Source organism: Melospiza melodia, chromosome 3 (genome assembly GCF_035770615.1).
Source record: "Melospiza melodia melodia isolate bMelMel2 chromosome 3, bMelMel2.pri, whole genome shotgun sequence".
Taxonomy (NCBI): Eukaryota; Metazoa; Chordata; class Aves; order Passeriformes; family Passerellidae; genus Melospiza; species Melospiza melodia.
In genome coordinates, this window is record NC_086196.1 from 23,037,269 (window position 1) to 23,055,300 (window position 18,032).

Below are 18,032 nucleotides of genomic sequence, written 5' to 3' on the forward strand. Positions count from 1 at the left end.
CGGTTGCTGTACACTGCTCCTACCCCAGAGTATCCCTCGGGAGTTTTGCCCAGTTCCAAGAGAAGGCTATCAAGCACATGTCCCTGCAAGCTGGTTTGTAACACACAGAACATTTAATGTTTACCTTCAAGAAATCTCAATCTGACCTTCAAGACTTCTTATCCTCTATTACAGGATTCCATCTTCCAGGAACAAGATGACAGGATAAGAGAGCTCCTGCACCCTCTCACGCTTCCCTTCTCAACAGGCTTTCGACTATGTGCTCAGACTTGAAGGAGTTATTCCAGGGAAGAGAAACACAAAAGATGTGCAAAACATGCACTGCACTGCTAGACAGCACTTAAAAATCATCTTTCATCAATCATGATTTTAACTGTTGCATCTCATCAAGATACACTGATGAGAAAATACTTTAACTTTGTACACCACAGATTAAATACTGAAAACCAAGGATCTCTCAGGTACACCAGTGAAAAGCAGGCTTCATTGAAAGACCAACACCCAGGAACATTTAAAATGAACCATTTATTAAATCAAACTGTTATTTTAACAGTTACATAAGTTACACAGCATGTTTAAGTCAAAAGATTTCACAAGGAAAAAAAAACTTTAAACTTTTATTATGCAGGCAAAAATAGTACCACACAATATGTACCTGGGAGGGAAGAAGGGAAGGGGAATCTCTAAACATTCAAATAAGGCCATAATTATTTAAAAACAACAATAAAACAATAATAAACCCCCCCAAAGACCCATTTGCTTTTCAGTGTGTTCAGTGCTGCTAACTATATGTACTTTTAGTATACAGGTGTGATCGAGGCAGTGATATTTTGATAGCTAGGTTTAATGTTTTAAAACACTATCAGAAGTGGAATAAGGCTCATTAGTACATACAGCTGCCCTTGGAATGTCAATCTCAGTTGCCTTCATCAACTTAAAATTCACAAAGTGCACAGTTAAGATATGCCAAAAAATTGAAACTGCTACTCTACCAACAGCTGCCCATGCTTAATACTTAGTGGTCTATTGGAACAAAGTATGTTCTTTCAAAAGAGATGTGTAAGAAAAGCCACTGTAAAACATTTAGTTTTGAAGATGCACTAGGAGCTCTTTGTAAACTGAAAAGTAGAAAAACATGGATTAATTATGTTAAGAAAAGAATACAAAAAACACTAGAAATGACCATCAAACTTCCAAAGAACAAGCACCACAATGGACATTAGCATTCGATTTTGCAGTGTACAGCAATGTAATAATTTTACTCTAGCCAATCTACTTCATCAAATTCTGAATCATCTTCTGAGTCACTGTACTCCACAGCGATGCGACGGGAGAGGATGGTGGCGACGTCGTTCTCAATGCGCTCGTGCTTCGCTTCTTGCTCCCGCTGCTCCTCCACTTTGCGGAGCTGAATGCCTGGGAACAGCAGAGCACAAACATGTCACCCTCCTCCTTCCCCACTGCACATGGATCTAGGTCATGATTCACAGAATGCTTTGCAATCGAAAATGAATACACAGGATGCTGTCCTGCTCAGGTTGAATTTTTTTTGTCAAGCTTTTAAAGAGAAGAATGTCAGAATTGCAGTGGCAGACAAGATCTTGAGTCTGTCTACTACAATATCCTGGTTCTGATTTTCTATTAAAATACATTTTTAGTACCACTCTAAGTGATTTTGCTATTTGCATTTTTTAGACTCTCTATTCATAATTTTAATGAAAGTTTATAGCGATTTGTCCTGAAGACAGGACCTCTTGTAACTCTTTTTTTTTTATCATGTAATGATTTGGTTTGGGATAAAGTATTACTTGGATATCAAAGCTGTGGTAACTCAAGCCTCTGTTTTTTGGGTATGACTCGGTCAAAAGTGTTCTCAGCAATCACCAAGATTATACCAGCAGGCTCTATTTTCTCATTTTTGCTGACATTGTCTACACATTTTCATGTACCCCTGTTGTACATGAAAATGTGTAGACAATGTGTAGCTGTTGTCAACATTTCTTTAGATTTCAATGATGTTACCAATTCATGTGCATATAGGCATGCAAAAATATTTCGAATTAGTGTTATGGCCTATCTGCTGATATTACAGTACCACACAGATTCTGTGCTGTGCTACAGTGCAGGGGAAGAGAAGAAGAATGTAGCACTTGAAACATTTGAGAGATCTTAACTCCTGAAAGACACCGCACCATCAAACAGCAGCACACACCAATGTGCGTGTTCCGATGCCAGTGGGGATTTTCATGGCCATGGGCACCATAAGCTGGAAGGTACAGCTGGCACACACAGCTCCTCATGAGATCATCAGGAAAACACTGCCCTGCAGCTCTGCCCTTCTCTCGCACTCTGCCATGGGCACCTTGCAATGCAAAGGCTGCTCCACTACTGCACTGACATCAGTGTCCAGATCAGATACTAAACAGCTTGAGGTCTTCAGCAATAATTTCTGAATGTCACTTATATCTTGTAATACAGTGACAGATGATCAAAATTCCAATGCCAATTATCAGTTTCGCTTTTATCTAACAGTCTGTGAAAACCAATGTTTTTGTCTTCTACACAATTTGTAGATGATCAGAAATAGTTACATTTGCAGGTAAACGGAAATGGAAAGATAATCTCCACAGATCATCTACAAACACACGTACTTTTTTCTGTAATCTAACTTCCACAGAGAACCAGGTTTGCCATCCAAACTAAACATCTGATAAGTGAAATTACGAATTGAAAAAAACCTGTCTACTTGGCAATGTATACACTGTAGGGGATAGAAAACAGAAACGGACTTGAGATGCATTCCTGTAACTTCCTACACATGTGAAATATTCCATGTCTCAAAGGTCACGTGTATGTAGCAGGTTTCTGAGATGGTTCTGTTTGCTGTGTAATAGGCAACGTTACCTTTCCGTATTGCTTCCAGCAGAACGCTCCTAGCATCACTGATCACAGGCAGAGTTGAAGGATGGCGTTTGGGCTCAGGAGCAGGAATCACTTGGGATGGTGGAGATGGAGGCATTATGGGTGCATGAGGGCCAGGGACAATGGTTGTGGCAGGAGGGTGCAGGACAGGAGGAGGGTGAGAGAGGTTTGCAACTGTGACAGGGGAGGAGGGTCGGATGCCAGGAGGCGGCAGGGGAGGAGGTGGGGGTGGTGGAGGAAGTCCCTGAACTTCAGCTTGTGGAGGAACCGGGTGAACAGGCAGAGCTTCGCACACCTGGGCGGCTCTGGCGACAGGGGGAGAGGGCTGTGCTAGGGGAGGAGCCACTGGAGGCGGAGCTGGATGAAGAACTCCGGGAGCTATCTGGAGAGGAGCTGGCGGAGGCGGCACAGCTGGGGCCTGCAGAGCAGCTGTGGGAGGGGGTGGTGGCGGTGGGACTGGGGGTGGAGGGGTGGAAGTCATTGCAGCTCTTAAGGATGAAGTCGACAAGGCGGATGGGAGAGGTGGCGGTGGTGGAGGAGGAGGAGTGGGGCTCACAAACACCGGTGTTCTGCCTGTTGCTGGTGACTGAGGACGATTTTCTACCAAGCCAGGAGTAGAACTGCAACATCCAATAACAGAACAAAGATATGAGAGCTAGAGAGTGGAAAAATAGTAATAGATTAACTTGTGCAACTTTAGAACATTGAAACCTGGGCATTAAAGAGCATTATGTACCATGATGATTTCAGGGTGTTTGTCCACACCTCATAAATAAGAATGTCTAATTTTCAGTATGGAGCTTGCAATGGGTTTCCAAAAGACCTCTGCTCAAATTCAGCTATTAATCAAATCTATGTTCTTATACAGTGCATCTTGCTCGAAGATTTCCTATACCTTTGATATAATTCTTCCCTGTTGTCCCTAAGTAAATCCAAATTATTTTTCTCAAGTCAGGGAACTAGCAGTCGATGAACTGTTTTGGTTCATAGAACTTTAAAACCAAACCAAAACAATGCAAACAATGAGAACAAGTTAATTTGAAATATATATACTTAAGGTGTGATGAAAAAATGAGTGAGACTAATATTAAAGGTCATCAAAGGACTGCATACAGAGAGGTACAGTTATATGCTAGATACTCATTACAGGACAATAAATAGGTGAACTGAAGAAACAAGAGAGAACAGTAAATTTATTTTCCTGAAAGACCACTAGAGGATTTCTTTAAACTGTTGTGGTAAATTAATCTAAAGAGTTATGCATTTTTGTGTATGATCTCCTAAGCAGCGAATATCACCCATTTCAAGAGACTAACATCTTGCTGATGTAACAATCCCATCTGAATTAGCTATCCACTATTCTAAGTTGTATGTGCCTGACCACTTTTGGTATAAAAAAAAAGGGGAGTGACAAAGAAATTTTCATCTCCAGAAAATATTCTAGGTACGTATCCACTTCTGAAAAGGTACAAAGAAGTAGGGAAAAAAAAAAACACTTTGGGAGAGAGAAGCACTTACAATTTAGCAAATGCAATGAATACATAGTTTTGACAGCTGTCTTACTGTGATATATTCTTCCTTTCATGTAGGCTGAAACACATCCCAGTTGTACAAATTTCCAAAACTCCAAAGCTACATCCTGAAATGCCAACATATTTCACAGAAGCATTTTCCATATAGTTTTTGGTCTTGCCATTTAACTCAGAAGGCAACACGGTCGCAGTGCTGATGGCAAGCTGAGGCTTTTCTCCACCCTATGGGATTTAGGTGCCGGCCTTCCCACCCAGCTCCCGGCGGCCCTGTTCCTGCGGGCACGCTGGGGTTCATGGGCAGCACAGCAATAATGCTGACAGCTATTGGCAGGGGTTGGATAACCACAGCAGCCCCAGGAGAAGGGCACGTGGCCCCGGGGCCGGTACCTGACGCAGGGGGGCACGGGCTTGGCCTCGGCGGTGCCGTGCATGGGGGGCGGCGGCGGCGGCTCGTGGGGCCGCACCAGCACGCGCTCCTCGGCTCTGCTCAGCAGCTCCGACATCTGGCTGTAGGGCAGGGCAGAAAGGGAATACGACCCGTCAATGTGGTCCACGAAGGCCTGGGATCTGTAAGAAACGGAGAAATGATCCAATTCACCTTCGGTAGGAGGCAGTATTAGTGCCCTCAGCCGCTGTGCTACACTTCAGTCTGATTCTGAATGCAAGTATCTTCTCTCCACTAGTGTTGGATATTAAACAGTGTGGCTTTTCAATAATTCATTCCACTTTCCCTGTCATTACTTCTAGCAGCTCAAGGGTTTGATTTTGACAGGTATATCAGATAGTTTCTACACCATGTGTGTGACCTTAGTGTTTATTAGACGCATTATTTTGAGTTAAATAAACACAGCAATACAATCAGAACTCCTCTTCTTTTTCAACATTTATGAAACATCCATCGATGTTAAGAGTGGTAGAATTTACAACTGAATAATTTAGCTGAACTTCTGTCAGAGGGTCTTTATTCCAATATATACAGAGAACTCGCTGCTTTAATAGACACAGGACTCAATCAATATCTACTATTGAGTACTAGCACTAAATAAAGATGATTCAACTTGTTAATGGCAACTTTAGATGCACATCAAGGATCTGATCAGTTAGTAAATTTCAATTAACTATTCAATTACTGAATTTTATTTTAAAAAATTCTATTAAATTCAGAGCAAAAGTGTTTGTAGAACACTTTCCAACTAGTAGAGCAACACTCTACGTTTCCACATACTGCCACCACTGTAGTACCTAAGCCTATTAAGTTCTTCAGGGGTGAAAATCTTTCTCATTTATTTCAAAGTATGGTGCTGTTCTGTATCTGAACAACATGTTCTGCACATGCAGTGCTCCCAAGCACTTCAGCATTATTAATAATTGCATTACTAGTACTGAGATAATCAAGGTTTAGGCCAGGGTCCTGGATATAAAACAAGCATGTCTAAAGTGGAACCCGACATACAACATAACAAAAGGACAGCAGGAAAGCAGATGTTTCTGCCAATGACTTGACACAGCAGCTTACAGAGATTCTATAAAGCTATTCCTAGAAAAATGCTAATCACCATAACTTAACTTGTACCCCACTGAGTGAAACGCACTGAGAGCATTTTCCATTCTGAATTGAGCTAAGTTTTTTACAAGCAGGTTTTTCTACTTTTCAGGCAACAAACACTCTCTCCTAGAGTTGTCATAATTACTCACCATCACTACTGAGCTTGTTTGAAGGCCTTACAAAGCTAAACAAAATACTCTCTTATGGTGTGCTTTTGACCACAGAAAGATAGGGGAAAAAATTAACCAGTTTTGGGAGGACAATGAATACTTTTTAATTAAAAGAAACCCAACAAAACACCTGAAACCCCCAAACAAAAAAATTATCCCCAAACTGCCTAACATTACTTGTCAGCCCTCTTTGCTATTAGATGTTTCTTGGCTGGTAAAATGGTCTTGATTTTGCACCAAGACCAGAAGCATAAGCACAGCAGGTGTTTGCCATGTGAAATGCTACTTTTAGCCACCAGCAAATACACGCTGTGAAATGAGAATTCAACAGGTTGGATTTTGTAATAGGCTATAACCAGAAATGTCAATCAAATCAGGGATTTGTTCAAGAGTAAAGGGAAGCTCAGCATTCTCATTTGAGTTCCAAGTGGACGTTTGTTCACATCACACACACGATATAGTCTTGGCAGTGTCTTCTTAAGAAAAATCAAGAGGCTGGAACAATGGGGATTTTGTGGGTCAGGACTGGAATGCAGTGACACACCTGGGACACTACACTTCCATCAAGCTACAGAGAACAGCACATCCTCAAGGATACAATGAGGATACATGGTACCCTTAAAAACAACAACATAGTAACTACTCCTTTACAGACACACTAAGAATTTCAAAACTGAGTTTTGATCAAGCTAAATCAGTGATTTCCAGTGCATTTCAAGGGGAACAGTAGCATCTCGTCACTGACCGCTTCTCATGCATGTTCACTACACAGAATGAATACACTTCATAAAGGATAGAAAAAACAAAAAGGAACCTTGATTCAAAATGTGAAGCTGGGCCATTAGCAACTTCAATGTGCTTATGTAAGAGGTTAGCATCATCTTCTGCCAGCTCTGGACCTTGGGCTAGCTTCTGCCACTCTCTCCGTCTGTCATGCGGTGCCCTTGGCACTTTCTCTGGTTCGTGAGGGCGATCTAGATTTTTCTGCTGTAGGAGAGTTGTGCAAACAAAACTGACAACTGAGACAGTGGTTTTTAATTACTTGCATATAAACATCAGCCACAAAATTATGAAAAACAATCTCATTTCCAATGCAAGAAAGATTTGCTTTCAGGCTAAACATAATATGTAGACCAGAAAGACTTGTAAGAGCCAGAAACATCAGACTAGTGGCTAACAACCTGGATAATATGGAGAAAAATACCTGCTTAAGTAGCTTTTCATTCTAAGTCTGAAATCAAATTATAAATCTGACACTCATATTTACTCTCTCTACTGCCTATGAAACATACAGAATAATGGTCAAATAAAAAAGTAGCATTACCATTTACAAAAGTGCTTGTTTAATTTTAAGAAAATATAAGCAATGTGTTTTATTCCTACTAATTTCTTTCTAGTTTAAACATATTTATTAGAATGTCATTCAAGCTTTTTCACCTGTAAGACTGTCAAAACTTTGTCTTACAAAACAAATGTTCAAGTGAAACTCTTTACTCCTGCTGATTCCTCCTTCTTTTCTGAGTTATTGCTAGAGTACTTACAAACTTTGGCAAAAGTTGGTTATGTTAAGACAGCGTGAAAGCTTTAGGTCCTTCTATAATATTTTACTACTGCTGCTATTATTATTATTATTTAATTGTTTAAGTTGGTGGAACTGAATGAATACAAGCAGCTTTAGTTGAATAGATGGCTTTGTCAAGTCTGCACTGTTATTAAAGTACCACATCTGCAAGCAAACCCGTTCTAGGAAAAAACAAAGAGAAGCCATATAAAGTTAACATACGTACCTTCTGCTTCCTCTTTTCTTTTCTTTTGTCCTCTGTGTCCTGCAACATTTTTTCCTTCCACAGATCAAAGAAATATGAAGGATTGGTATAGAACTTCAAACCCTCTTTTCCATCATCCCTGAAACACAGTGACACAAATAGAGCATACTGTTTCTTTGACAAGACATGAATCCAAACATTAAGACAAAGCAAGGGCATATTAAGGAATATATAGTATCTCAATATAGTATCTCAGACCCTGAAATGTTTTACTGAGGAACACAAAAGAGGTGACCTTCTGCACCAACACTTTTTACTATCTTTCCTGGCATTCAAGGTCCTAATTTTAGAAAGATAACTTTAACACAAGCTCCAGACAAAAAAAAAAAAAACAACCAAAAAAACAACAAAAAACCCCCACAACAACAACAACAACAAAAAAAAAACCAAAACAAAAAAACAACAACAACAACAACAAAAAAAAACCACCAAAAAAAACCCCCACAAAAAAAAGTGTGTCATAAATCAGAGAACTCCCACTCCAATAACTCAAATCTTGCTGTTAAAATATTGAGCAATTTTATGTGGCTGCTTATGTTCAGCTACTGATTCAAATTGAATCTCTGGGACAGCAAGCAATATTCATTTCCATTGAAGACCCTTCTTTCTACACACTTACCTGTTTAATTTCTTCACTTCACATGCAAGTACATTATATGGTTTAATAAATACAGAATTAAAAATTACTTTTTTCCTACCATGTTACACTGAGTTAAGATTTGAGTAAAATGGAGTAAAGTTTCAATGCTTACAATGTCTTCTGCTGCTCTCATTCCTCCAGCAGCTTCACAGTTTTCTAGTCTGGCTCTTTAAATATTCAAGCGCTACTCCATGTGAGCAAGGTGCCTGGATACATCCTCTCTATTACATAAAATAAGCTAGGCATTGATTTGGACCAATTTTGTTTCACTAACCTGTAAGGGGTGAGAATGTTAAGCGGAGGAGGCTGCTCACAAATATCATAAGTTTCTTGCAAAGGAATTGGCAGAGTTTTGCGGTCAAACAGCTGCTGGTCTTGAATCGTGGAGCTCCGGAAAGCTTTTCTCATGGTAATGTCCTGCAGTGACACTGAAAGGGGACATTGCCATTTTAAAAAATCCCACCAGATACATTTTGTTTGGATTAATCTGGAATTACCTGATGTTGGTTGAAATATAAAGCACTACTGCTTGCATCTTGGCCTTTTACAGCAAATACAGATTCATCTAGCACTATTGCCGTGGCAAGATATTGTCAGACTGTGTGACAAACATGGCTCTAATGTTCTAGCACATCATCCTCTATTTAGCTTCACAGGAAATTTTTCTCACCTAAACAGATATCAGAACTATGTCTCTCCTAAGTAGTTCAACAAATTGCATACTGTAGCTGTAAAATATCATTCAGTAGTTCAGAAGTACCTAATAACATTTACCAACTCTATTTCACAATCCTTTTGCTATGAAAAACTGCTCTGTACCTTGAGGTATAGATTTTACCTTTATGGTATCAGCAAGCCAAACTTTGCATTCCTTGCATGTAGGCAGCAGTTCCACTGAGGGCCCACTGAGATGCCAAACCAGAAAATCACTTAAGCTTATGCTACTGAGATCAATGGGCTTTAATGGGAGGTAATTCTGCGTTGCAACACATGAAAATAGTCAAATGCTTTTTAATCTGTTTAATCAACATGAGCCTTCTCTGTATAATTCAGAGCCACCTTGACTTTTAAGCACAGTCGTTAGGAATAATCAATTACCTTTATGTAAGATCCACAGGAAAACAATACTACATGAACACAACACATTAAACAGGGATTTCAACTATTTTTATCCACTCCTGGTAAAGTCTACATATCTATCTTTCTTGATTTCAAAAGAGCCTTTTCTATTTCATTAAAATTTAGATAAAGATTAATGGAAAAGTGACCACAACTGATAAGCTTTGCACTTTTAATTCTGGAAACAGTATACCTATTTAGTCTCATATTTCTCTCCCTCCCTGCTCTTCAGTTACCACACCTGTGAAGTCCAGGTGTGCCTAAAAGCTACCCTTGCAACCAGCATGAGACTTCCATTAGATAAAGCAGCAGATCTTTTCATTAGCTTGGGGTCTTTTTTTAAAATCACAAACAATGCTGAAAACAGTTTTCTGACATGGTAGTAAAGAGTACTTTCAGCACATACATTTTATCTATAAATAATTATGTTTATTTCATAGAAACAGGTTGGTTGTAATGCCCCTTTATGCAAGATGAGAGCACAACTCTACCCCTATCACTAAGGCCTTTGGCAGCAGTTTAAAGAAAACCTGTTTAAGCAGAAAACTATTTTTTTCACTCAGGTTCCTGAAACACATACAAGTGTTCACATACACATGTACATACACCAAGTTGGATTTCTACTGGGTGATCACAAAGGGGCAGAAAGCAGGATTTTTTCCAGAAGGCTTGCAGTTCCTGGAATGTTCTGTCTTCTTACCTAAGCATATTGGCAACATCCTTTGTGAGACTAAAGATGGGATTTGTTTGATTTTCAGCTTGGCTTCTGAAGTTTATTACGCTTGGCAAGGTTGTGTGTTCCTGGAGAAGTTTCCTCCTTTTTACCCTTAGGTTCTAATTCATCACAGTGTCTTTTATTCTTTTTAATAGCTTTAATTAGCTGCTCAGAAGCCTTTTTAAGTGTGTGAAAGAAGTATTATAAAGTCTGAATGTCAGCTAGGAGTCTCAATTTCTGTAGGTATTTCTGCAGTCATAACTAACCCTATATATTTTGTACCTGTCATGAAGTACAGGTTGTTATCAGCTGGCAAAAGTTCAGTTAGAATAACTGAGGTTTAAAAATTTAAGTCTAAAATTTAAGTCTTAGATCATTTTATGCCTTTCCTTTGGGTTATTGGTTATACAAATAACACCAAATGTACTTGCTCAGAGTTGCTTGGCAATCCTGCAAGATTTCTAACTGTCATATATTGGAGACATTTCCAACAAAAGTAAAACTTAGTATACTTCTCTTTCAACCTGTGTACATTCTGAAGACAATTAACTTAATCAATTTATTCTAATAAATAAATATAGTACTTTGGTTTAATATTAAAATGCTCACATAGTATGTGACACCATATTATTTACACTGTTCTACAAACTCCTTATTAGCATTCCATCTCTTCAATGAGCAAGCACAGACAATCTAATTCATAATTTCCCTTTTCTTGATTAAAACTCTACATTTTGTACACACATACAGGGGGATAACACACTACAGGATAAGCAATCAATCAATCAATCCCCAACAATAAGTATAATAATTTTCTCTTTAAACCTAAGATACACAGCAGAAGGCTTCATGGAAAAGCAGCATTTCCTATGCTGATGACCTGTCCCAGGCATTCCCTGAAAAGCACACCATTACTCCAACCAACGGAGCACACCAGGACAGCATTACTCGGGAAAGGGAAGGAGGTGGCACGCAGCACAGGGAGAATCCTGACATGGATATAAGTTGCCTACCCAGAGGGATCAGGTAAATCCCGTGTCACACACCCAGCCTAATCCTGGGCTGTGCTTCCAAAGCCACTTGTTCAGCTTGCCAGCTGGCAGAGAGACAAGAGCCCTGCGTGCTTTGCAGCCTCAGCGGGGGGAGACGTGAAAACCTGGCTGGTGGCACCCAGCTCTAGCTCAGTGACAAACGGCACTGCAAGGGCACTGGGCAGGCAAAGTGCATGGATGAACTCAGGTGTGAGTAGAGATGAGCAGCTGAAGGAGGAGTTAGAAAAGCTGCAGGCATTTGACTTGATGATGGCAAATTTAGGCTTCTAGTTGCTTAACTCCTAACAAGCACCAGAACTTTTTGTACAGCCCAAAATCCTAAATTTGATACGGATGTATTTTTCTGAAAGTCCACCTACTACACCACTTGTGCTCACTCTAATTAACAGAAAGCAGGGTCTTAAATAATTTCCTTAAAAGTTGAGATAGTCACAATTTAATTTGAAGATTCATTCAATAATCTAAACAAATGCCTGTTTGTCTTTATTATGTCTGTTGTTTGGATCGTATGAAAAGACGTATTATATCAGCCAATCTAAGCCAATCAGCCCTCTGTGCACAACAATATTTTCCACATAGGCAAAAACTGTCTGTCAGAAAGCTAAACTGTCAACCTTTTGTACACTTGGTTTTGAAAAAGAGATGCCAGTCCATTTTTAGTCATAATCAACAACACACTGTGGGGGGGGAAGGGTATTTAAATTGTACTCTGATGAGATACAATAACTGTGTTTCTTTTAGGGTAAAGTAAAAATTAAATAAAAGCACATCTGTAATGTGCATACTAAATAATGTTTTATCTCTTGGCAAGCATCTCATTAAACTGCAATCTCCAATTTGCAGTAAAAGTCAGGTATAGAGCTCACCAGAGCACTGACAGAAAGCAGCTAACTTTAACTTTTCAAATACATTAAATACTACATTTTACTTCACCAGAAGAAAAAAAAGTTACTAGATTTATTTTTATTCTTTTACAATCATCAACTACACAATTTACAATTAGGTTCTAGGCCAAAAAAATACCATTCTCCTAAAGAGAGTAAATAAAGAAATCATATATTCCTCTTAAAAGCTTGTTCTCTTAATACTTTTTGCAGAATTTTTCCTGGCATCTTTCAAGACTGTAAACTCTTGAATATCACAGCTGTGACTCCCTGCAGAACTAAATGACTAGGATGAAATGAAATTTCATCCAAATCAAGGGACTCGGTTGCCCTATACAATTCCCTTTCTCTGTTCAAAAACTTATCCAGCAATTTGAAAAGTGCAAAGAGGAAAGAACAACACTCTCAAACAAATAACTTAGTTGTAAATTTCCCACTAAAGGTAATTAATTGGTAGGGAGTGGTGCTGCTGAAAATTCTCTTAAGGTAAAGATTTGTGTGATTCAGTTCCTAAAGACACTGCAATCTCAAAGTCTGATTTCTACATTATTTATTTTACACTTTTAATGATTATCCATTTAAACAATGACCAGAATGCAGACATCTTAGGTTTCTCTGCCATCAGAATACCCTGACTGTGGGTTTGATAGTTGCTAAAGAGAGAGATTATTTCTGTAGATCAGACATCACTCTTGGGCCTGTCACCTACCCAAGAAATAGAAATTTTCTGAAATACTGTTCTAAAAAATTCCAAAACAGCTCAAGAACTTTTTGGATGGAGAATGTATGTACCTTAACTACTACAGGTAAACAAAAAGAAGATGTAAATGTTAGATCAATCATTTTAGGAGGACTCAGAAGCTGCTTCAAATGCAGCATGTAGAACAAGTAAGCCCTATTAAGATGTGAAATACCTGTGGGCATCAAACACTGAATCTGCTGGTTAGTCTCAACAAAATCACCACATTGTTTAACAAATGGTATTTTGTCCACATCCCTCTTTTTATACACAAAACATGCACTATCATGGTCTTACCATGGAACTATTAAGCCTTGGACATGGTAATTTAAAACTGATTTACTTACTAAATAACCCTCAGATCTAATCAAGGGCCTAAGAAAATTGGAGAAAGAAGATGGAGAGCAGTTGAAGCTCAGCCCACCTGCTCAGAATCTTGAGAGGGAGACACAATCAAATCTAACCTTCTTTAAGTAGCAATGTGCAAGGAAAAGAGATCTGCTATATAATTTAACAGTCTTTATCTGCCTTGGAGGGTAACATTTCTAATGAATGAATTGACAATAGTGTTACTCTCCACTTAATATAGTACATGTGGAGATCATGACCCAATTTTGATGGGCTCCCTGTTCTTAATTTTGATTACATTTATACTCAGCAAAATCTTCTTCACAGGCTAAAGACAGTGAGCTGACCCTTAAACTGGGGTTTACTACCCTTTCCTTCTAAGTCTCACAATGGGCTGAGTATCCAGACTTTAAAGCTGAGCAAGTCTCCCATTTCCAGAGTACACAGACCACAATTATCTGTCAAGGTTTTTTGGTTTCTCCCCACCAAATGCCACCTTTCTTTTCCCCCATAGCAAAACAACAAAACTGTTTCTGGACTTGGTCCAGCCAAACTTCTGAACTACTATTGTTTTAAATGACAGGGCAATATTTATAGAATGTTTAGAAAAACAACTAACACTTGTATTCAAAGGCAGAAGCCTACTGAAACACAATTCACTTTCCTGAAATGTGCCAGGCTGCTCACCCACAGCACTTCTGCCATTAGGTTTATTGAAGTTGCTTGTCACAGTTGTAACAAATATGCTGTGGAAATCAAGAATTTGATACACTGCCTTTGAGATTAAAACCCTCTCTGGAGGTTTAAATAGAATTAGGCAGGTCACAATGAAAGAAGCACTAAATTAATACCAAAATAGTCTGATAAACTCTGAATTTATGAATTTTCCTTCTGCCCTGATATTATTTATTTCTGAGTGATACAAAACTATTTTCCAATATCTCACGAATGCATCAGAGCTGTACCATGTATCAGCATTTCAAAAAAGAACTACATAATTGTTAAAATTAATATTCTTTTCAAAACTGTCAGATTTCTACAACTATGCCATTTTTCACTTTTAGCAGTACCTCACACTTAAAAGGCACAATTAAATTCATGAAAATTTGATCAATTAAGAGAAGTATTATTTTACTGATGCATTTTGCATATATATGGACAGAGTTAGTAATGTTACCTATAAACTATATATTTACTATTTACTATAAAGTAAATACTAAAATGAAAAATGCTTGCAAAGAAACTATACTCAGGATTCATTTTCTCAACTATGAGGACACCTTATATTGCAGGGCTAGTGAAGCTGTTGACCTTAGTTCAACTTTATAGCAAGAATGTGTTTTCTCAATCCTAAAAGGACCCCAAATATTAGTCTTGGATACATATGGGTTTGTTTCCCATACAATTGAAATAAAGTTGAGTTTACTGATGGAAAGCAGAGGATTTCCTTTTGTCTGCATACAAGTTTGGTATCTTCTGAGGGTAAAACCCACATGTATATGAAAATAATAAAGTATTTTTAAAAATCTGTTAAAATATAAAATTAATAACATTGAGAAATCAAGAATTTGAAAACAGTGTAATAATTCAAAGCAAACCAAGTTGGCAGCAACTCTTTTATGACAGAAAAATTGGTCATGAGGAGTTAGACTCCTAAAGATACAATCTTAAATCTTAACCTTGGTTTTATTCTTTCACAGAGATGCTGTAGTAATTCAAAATAAGAAAACATACAGACTGTTCAAACAAATTCAGAGTTTTTTATCACTCTGATTCTACCAGAAACATCTTGCCAAGTATCTGCATCTCGTTTAGTGAATCTGACTTGGGCTGGTTTTGTTCATGCCACTTAGCTTTAAATGAATCTTAATTTCTTTCTCTTGTGTAATAGCATGGGCCCAAAGGAACCCATTAAATCTTCTATTACTGCCTCCTGGCAAAGAGCAGATGAGACTCATTTCACAAGTATATCCCATTTTACTCATGCTGTTAGCTAAGTAGAAGTACTGAAAGTTGCTTAATTCTTGCATAGTGAGTGCAATTTACCTTAATTTACCTTAAAAAAGGTAAATTCAAATATTCTCCCCCTTCCCTCCCCTTCATGCATCAACATCCTTCAGCTATTCTAGTCCACACTAGGACTAAACCTAAACTATTTGTGATGGATTTCTAAAGCAAGCCCAAAACAGTATACTGAAGGGAAAAAGTTTCCTGATCCCTAACTTTTGAGGAAATAGAATATCAAATGTCTCCTCATCTCCTTTGTCCTCATCTGGTGACTCATTCCAGGCAGACATTTGTGAATAAGGAGCACTGGGTACAGCTCAGGGACCGGATATTCTTAGGTTAATAAAAGCAGTAATTTAACAGCTCCTGACACTGAGGATTGCATGTGTCCCTCTGAAGTACAAGCAGTCATTGCCATTCTGTGGTGTGACACACAAATCCAGGGGATCAGGTTCAAATCACCCTGAGCCACACTGGACTTCACCGTGAGGACCTATTCCCTGCCCTGTTTCCTTGACTGCAGTCTGTACCTTTCTTTAGCTATACAGTGTAGCAAACACTACAGCATGCACAGTTCTGTGAAAATGTGCTGGTATGGTGCATTGGGGACTACACACTATTTAAAACTACTCCTAGCAATTCTCTAACATCAAATAGTTACGGATTTTTGGTCCTGAAACCTAGAACCAAACTTGTAAAAGGCCTTTTACATAGCATAGTACAATTTTCTTGCTATGGTGTAATATTCCTGGATGCTTTAACTCAGTGGCTTAATATGGTCTTTCCATTCCATGGAAATGTGAATGATTAACATAGCAGATATGATATATCAACATACATCCCCCTCTGATTTGAACCAAAACTAGGCTGTCAAGAGTAAATGTGGAAATGCCATTAACACTCCAGAGTGTTACAGTCATTACAAGATTACAACTGCTGAAAATTTATTATCATATATGGAAAGGGTTTCTTACCATTATCCAATCATAGCAAAAATGCCCTGGTTTGGGCAGGAGGAGATTTCATTTTTTCCTAGTATCTGGTATAGTGCTGTGTTCAGGATTTAGGATGAGAATAATGCTGATAACACACTGATGCTTTATCATTGCTGAGCAGTGGTCAAGGACCCTTCAGCTTCTAACTCCACCCTACCAGCCAGCAGGATGGGGGGCACAAGGAGCTGGGAAGAGACCCAGCCATGACAGCTGACCCAAACCGGCCAAAGAGACCTTCCATACCATATGGTGTCATGCTTAGCACATAAACCCAGGGGAAAAGGTGTCTGGGGGCTGGGCTGCTGCTCAGGAACTGGCTGGGCATCAGTCAGCAGGTGGTGAGCAATTGCATTGTGCATCACTTGTTCTATATAATCTAATATTATTATTGATGTTTTCCCTTCCTTTTCTATCCTATTAAAATGTCATTATTTCAACCCACAAATTTTACATTTTTTTCCCCCGTGATTATCTCCCTCCTCCCACTGTGGAGCAGGGGTGAGCAAGTGGATGTGTGGTGTATAACTCCCTGCCAGGTTAAACCACAACAATTGGAAAAAGAGGTATACAAGAGTGATTTATGCTCAGTTATCAAGAGACTTGGAAAATCCCATTAATGTAAGAATTCCCCTAGGCAAGTCATGATTTTGTGGAAAATCTGCTACTAGCTGTGAGCAGCTGTCTTTCAAAACCTGTTCTAAAATTAATGTCACGCGAAATACAGAATCAAAAATTCCTCTTGCTTAATTTTGCTACTAGTGAAATTCTGACATCTATAACCAAAGACAACCTGAAGATCACACTTCTGGTTTGACACTTCAATTTTCTGTATACACAATTGTAATCACACAATCTAATAATACAAAATCATTATGTCTAGACATTGAGAACTGAAACAGCTTTCTATACTTTAAAATTGGATCCCACAAGCAATCTGAAGTTATACTTCATGATGGAGTGTTCTTCTTCTTTCTAGGTCTTAACCATATAGTTTAGAACACCCTAAATTTTTTGGGGGTTACAAGATTTTTCACAGTTGACCTGTGACCAACAGATATCAATGAAGGCAAAAAAGCTTCATGGCATTTATGCATTAGGTGGTCCAACAAGCCCTAGGCATCCTTTAAAATTCGGTACAAATTCTATCTTACAGGCATGAGCTGATGACTTCTGAGAGTACTTGTTTTCTCAGTGCTAACCAATATTTACAATACTTAAAATTATTTAGGAAGAGTCCAAGAGGTTATGCAGCAACAATAAATGAAGCTATACAACTATAATGTCATTCAGAAAGTAAGATGGTACAAGTAAAATGCCAAAACCCTACTTGGACAAATGTTTACATTCCATGAGAATTAATAGAAAGGTTTAAAAAAGTGTATAGACTTATCTCTAAGCATTCACATAATATTACACAAAATTATTAATATTCTAAATATGCAATACTACTGAAGTGACAGATACTCCTGTAGCCATTTTTATGTAAATTCTTTAGTATCATTCAGTAACCATGAAAACGCTGAGCTCAGAAAGCTGC

General features: G+C 38.5%; 1 protein-coding gene across 4 annotated transcripts in view; it reads right to left on the reverse strand.

The window, feature by feature from the left end:
• Window positions 1-506: 506 nt before the first annotated feature.
• The window catches only part of WASF1 (WASP family member 1), an 87,203-nt gene continuing 69,677 nt past the window's right edge, over window positions 507-18,032 (reverse strand). For 3 of the 4 annotated variants that reach the window (XM_063151000.1, XM_063150997.1, XM_063150996.1), the window contains exons 4-9: window positions 8,911-9,064; window positions 7,958-8,075; window positions 6,985-7,157; window positions 4,842-5,021; window positions 2,905-3,542; window positions 507-1,416 (exon numbers count right to left, since the gene is read on the reverse strand). In XM_063151000.1, the coding sequence (XP_063007070.1) occupies window positions 1,259-1,416; window positions 2,905-3,542; window positions 4,842-5,021; window positions 6,985-7,157; window positions 7,958-8,075; window positions 8,911-9,064 (1,421 nt within the window). In that variant the 3' untranslated portion in view covers window positions 507-1,258. The remainder of the gene's footprint in view (window positions 1,417-2,904; window positions 3,543-4,841; window positions 5,022-6,984; window positions 7,158-7,957; window positions 8,076-8,910; window positions 9,065-18,032) is intronic. The other variant, XM_063150999.1, reaches the window with a different exon arrangement.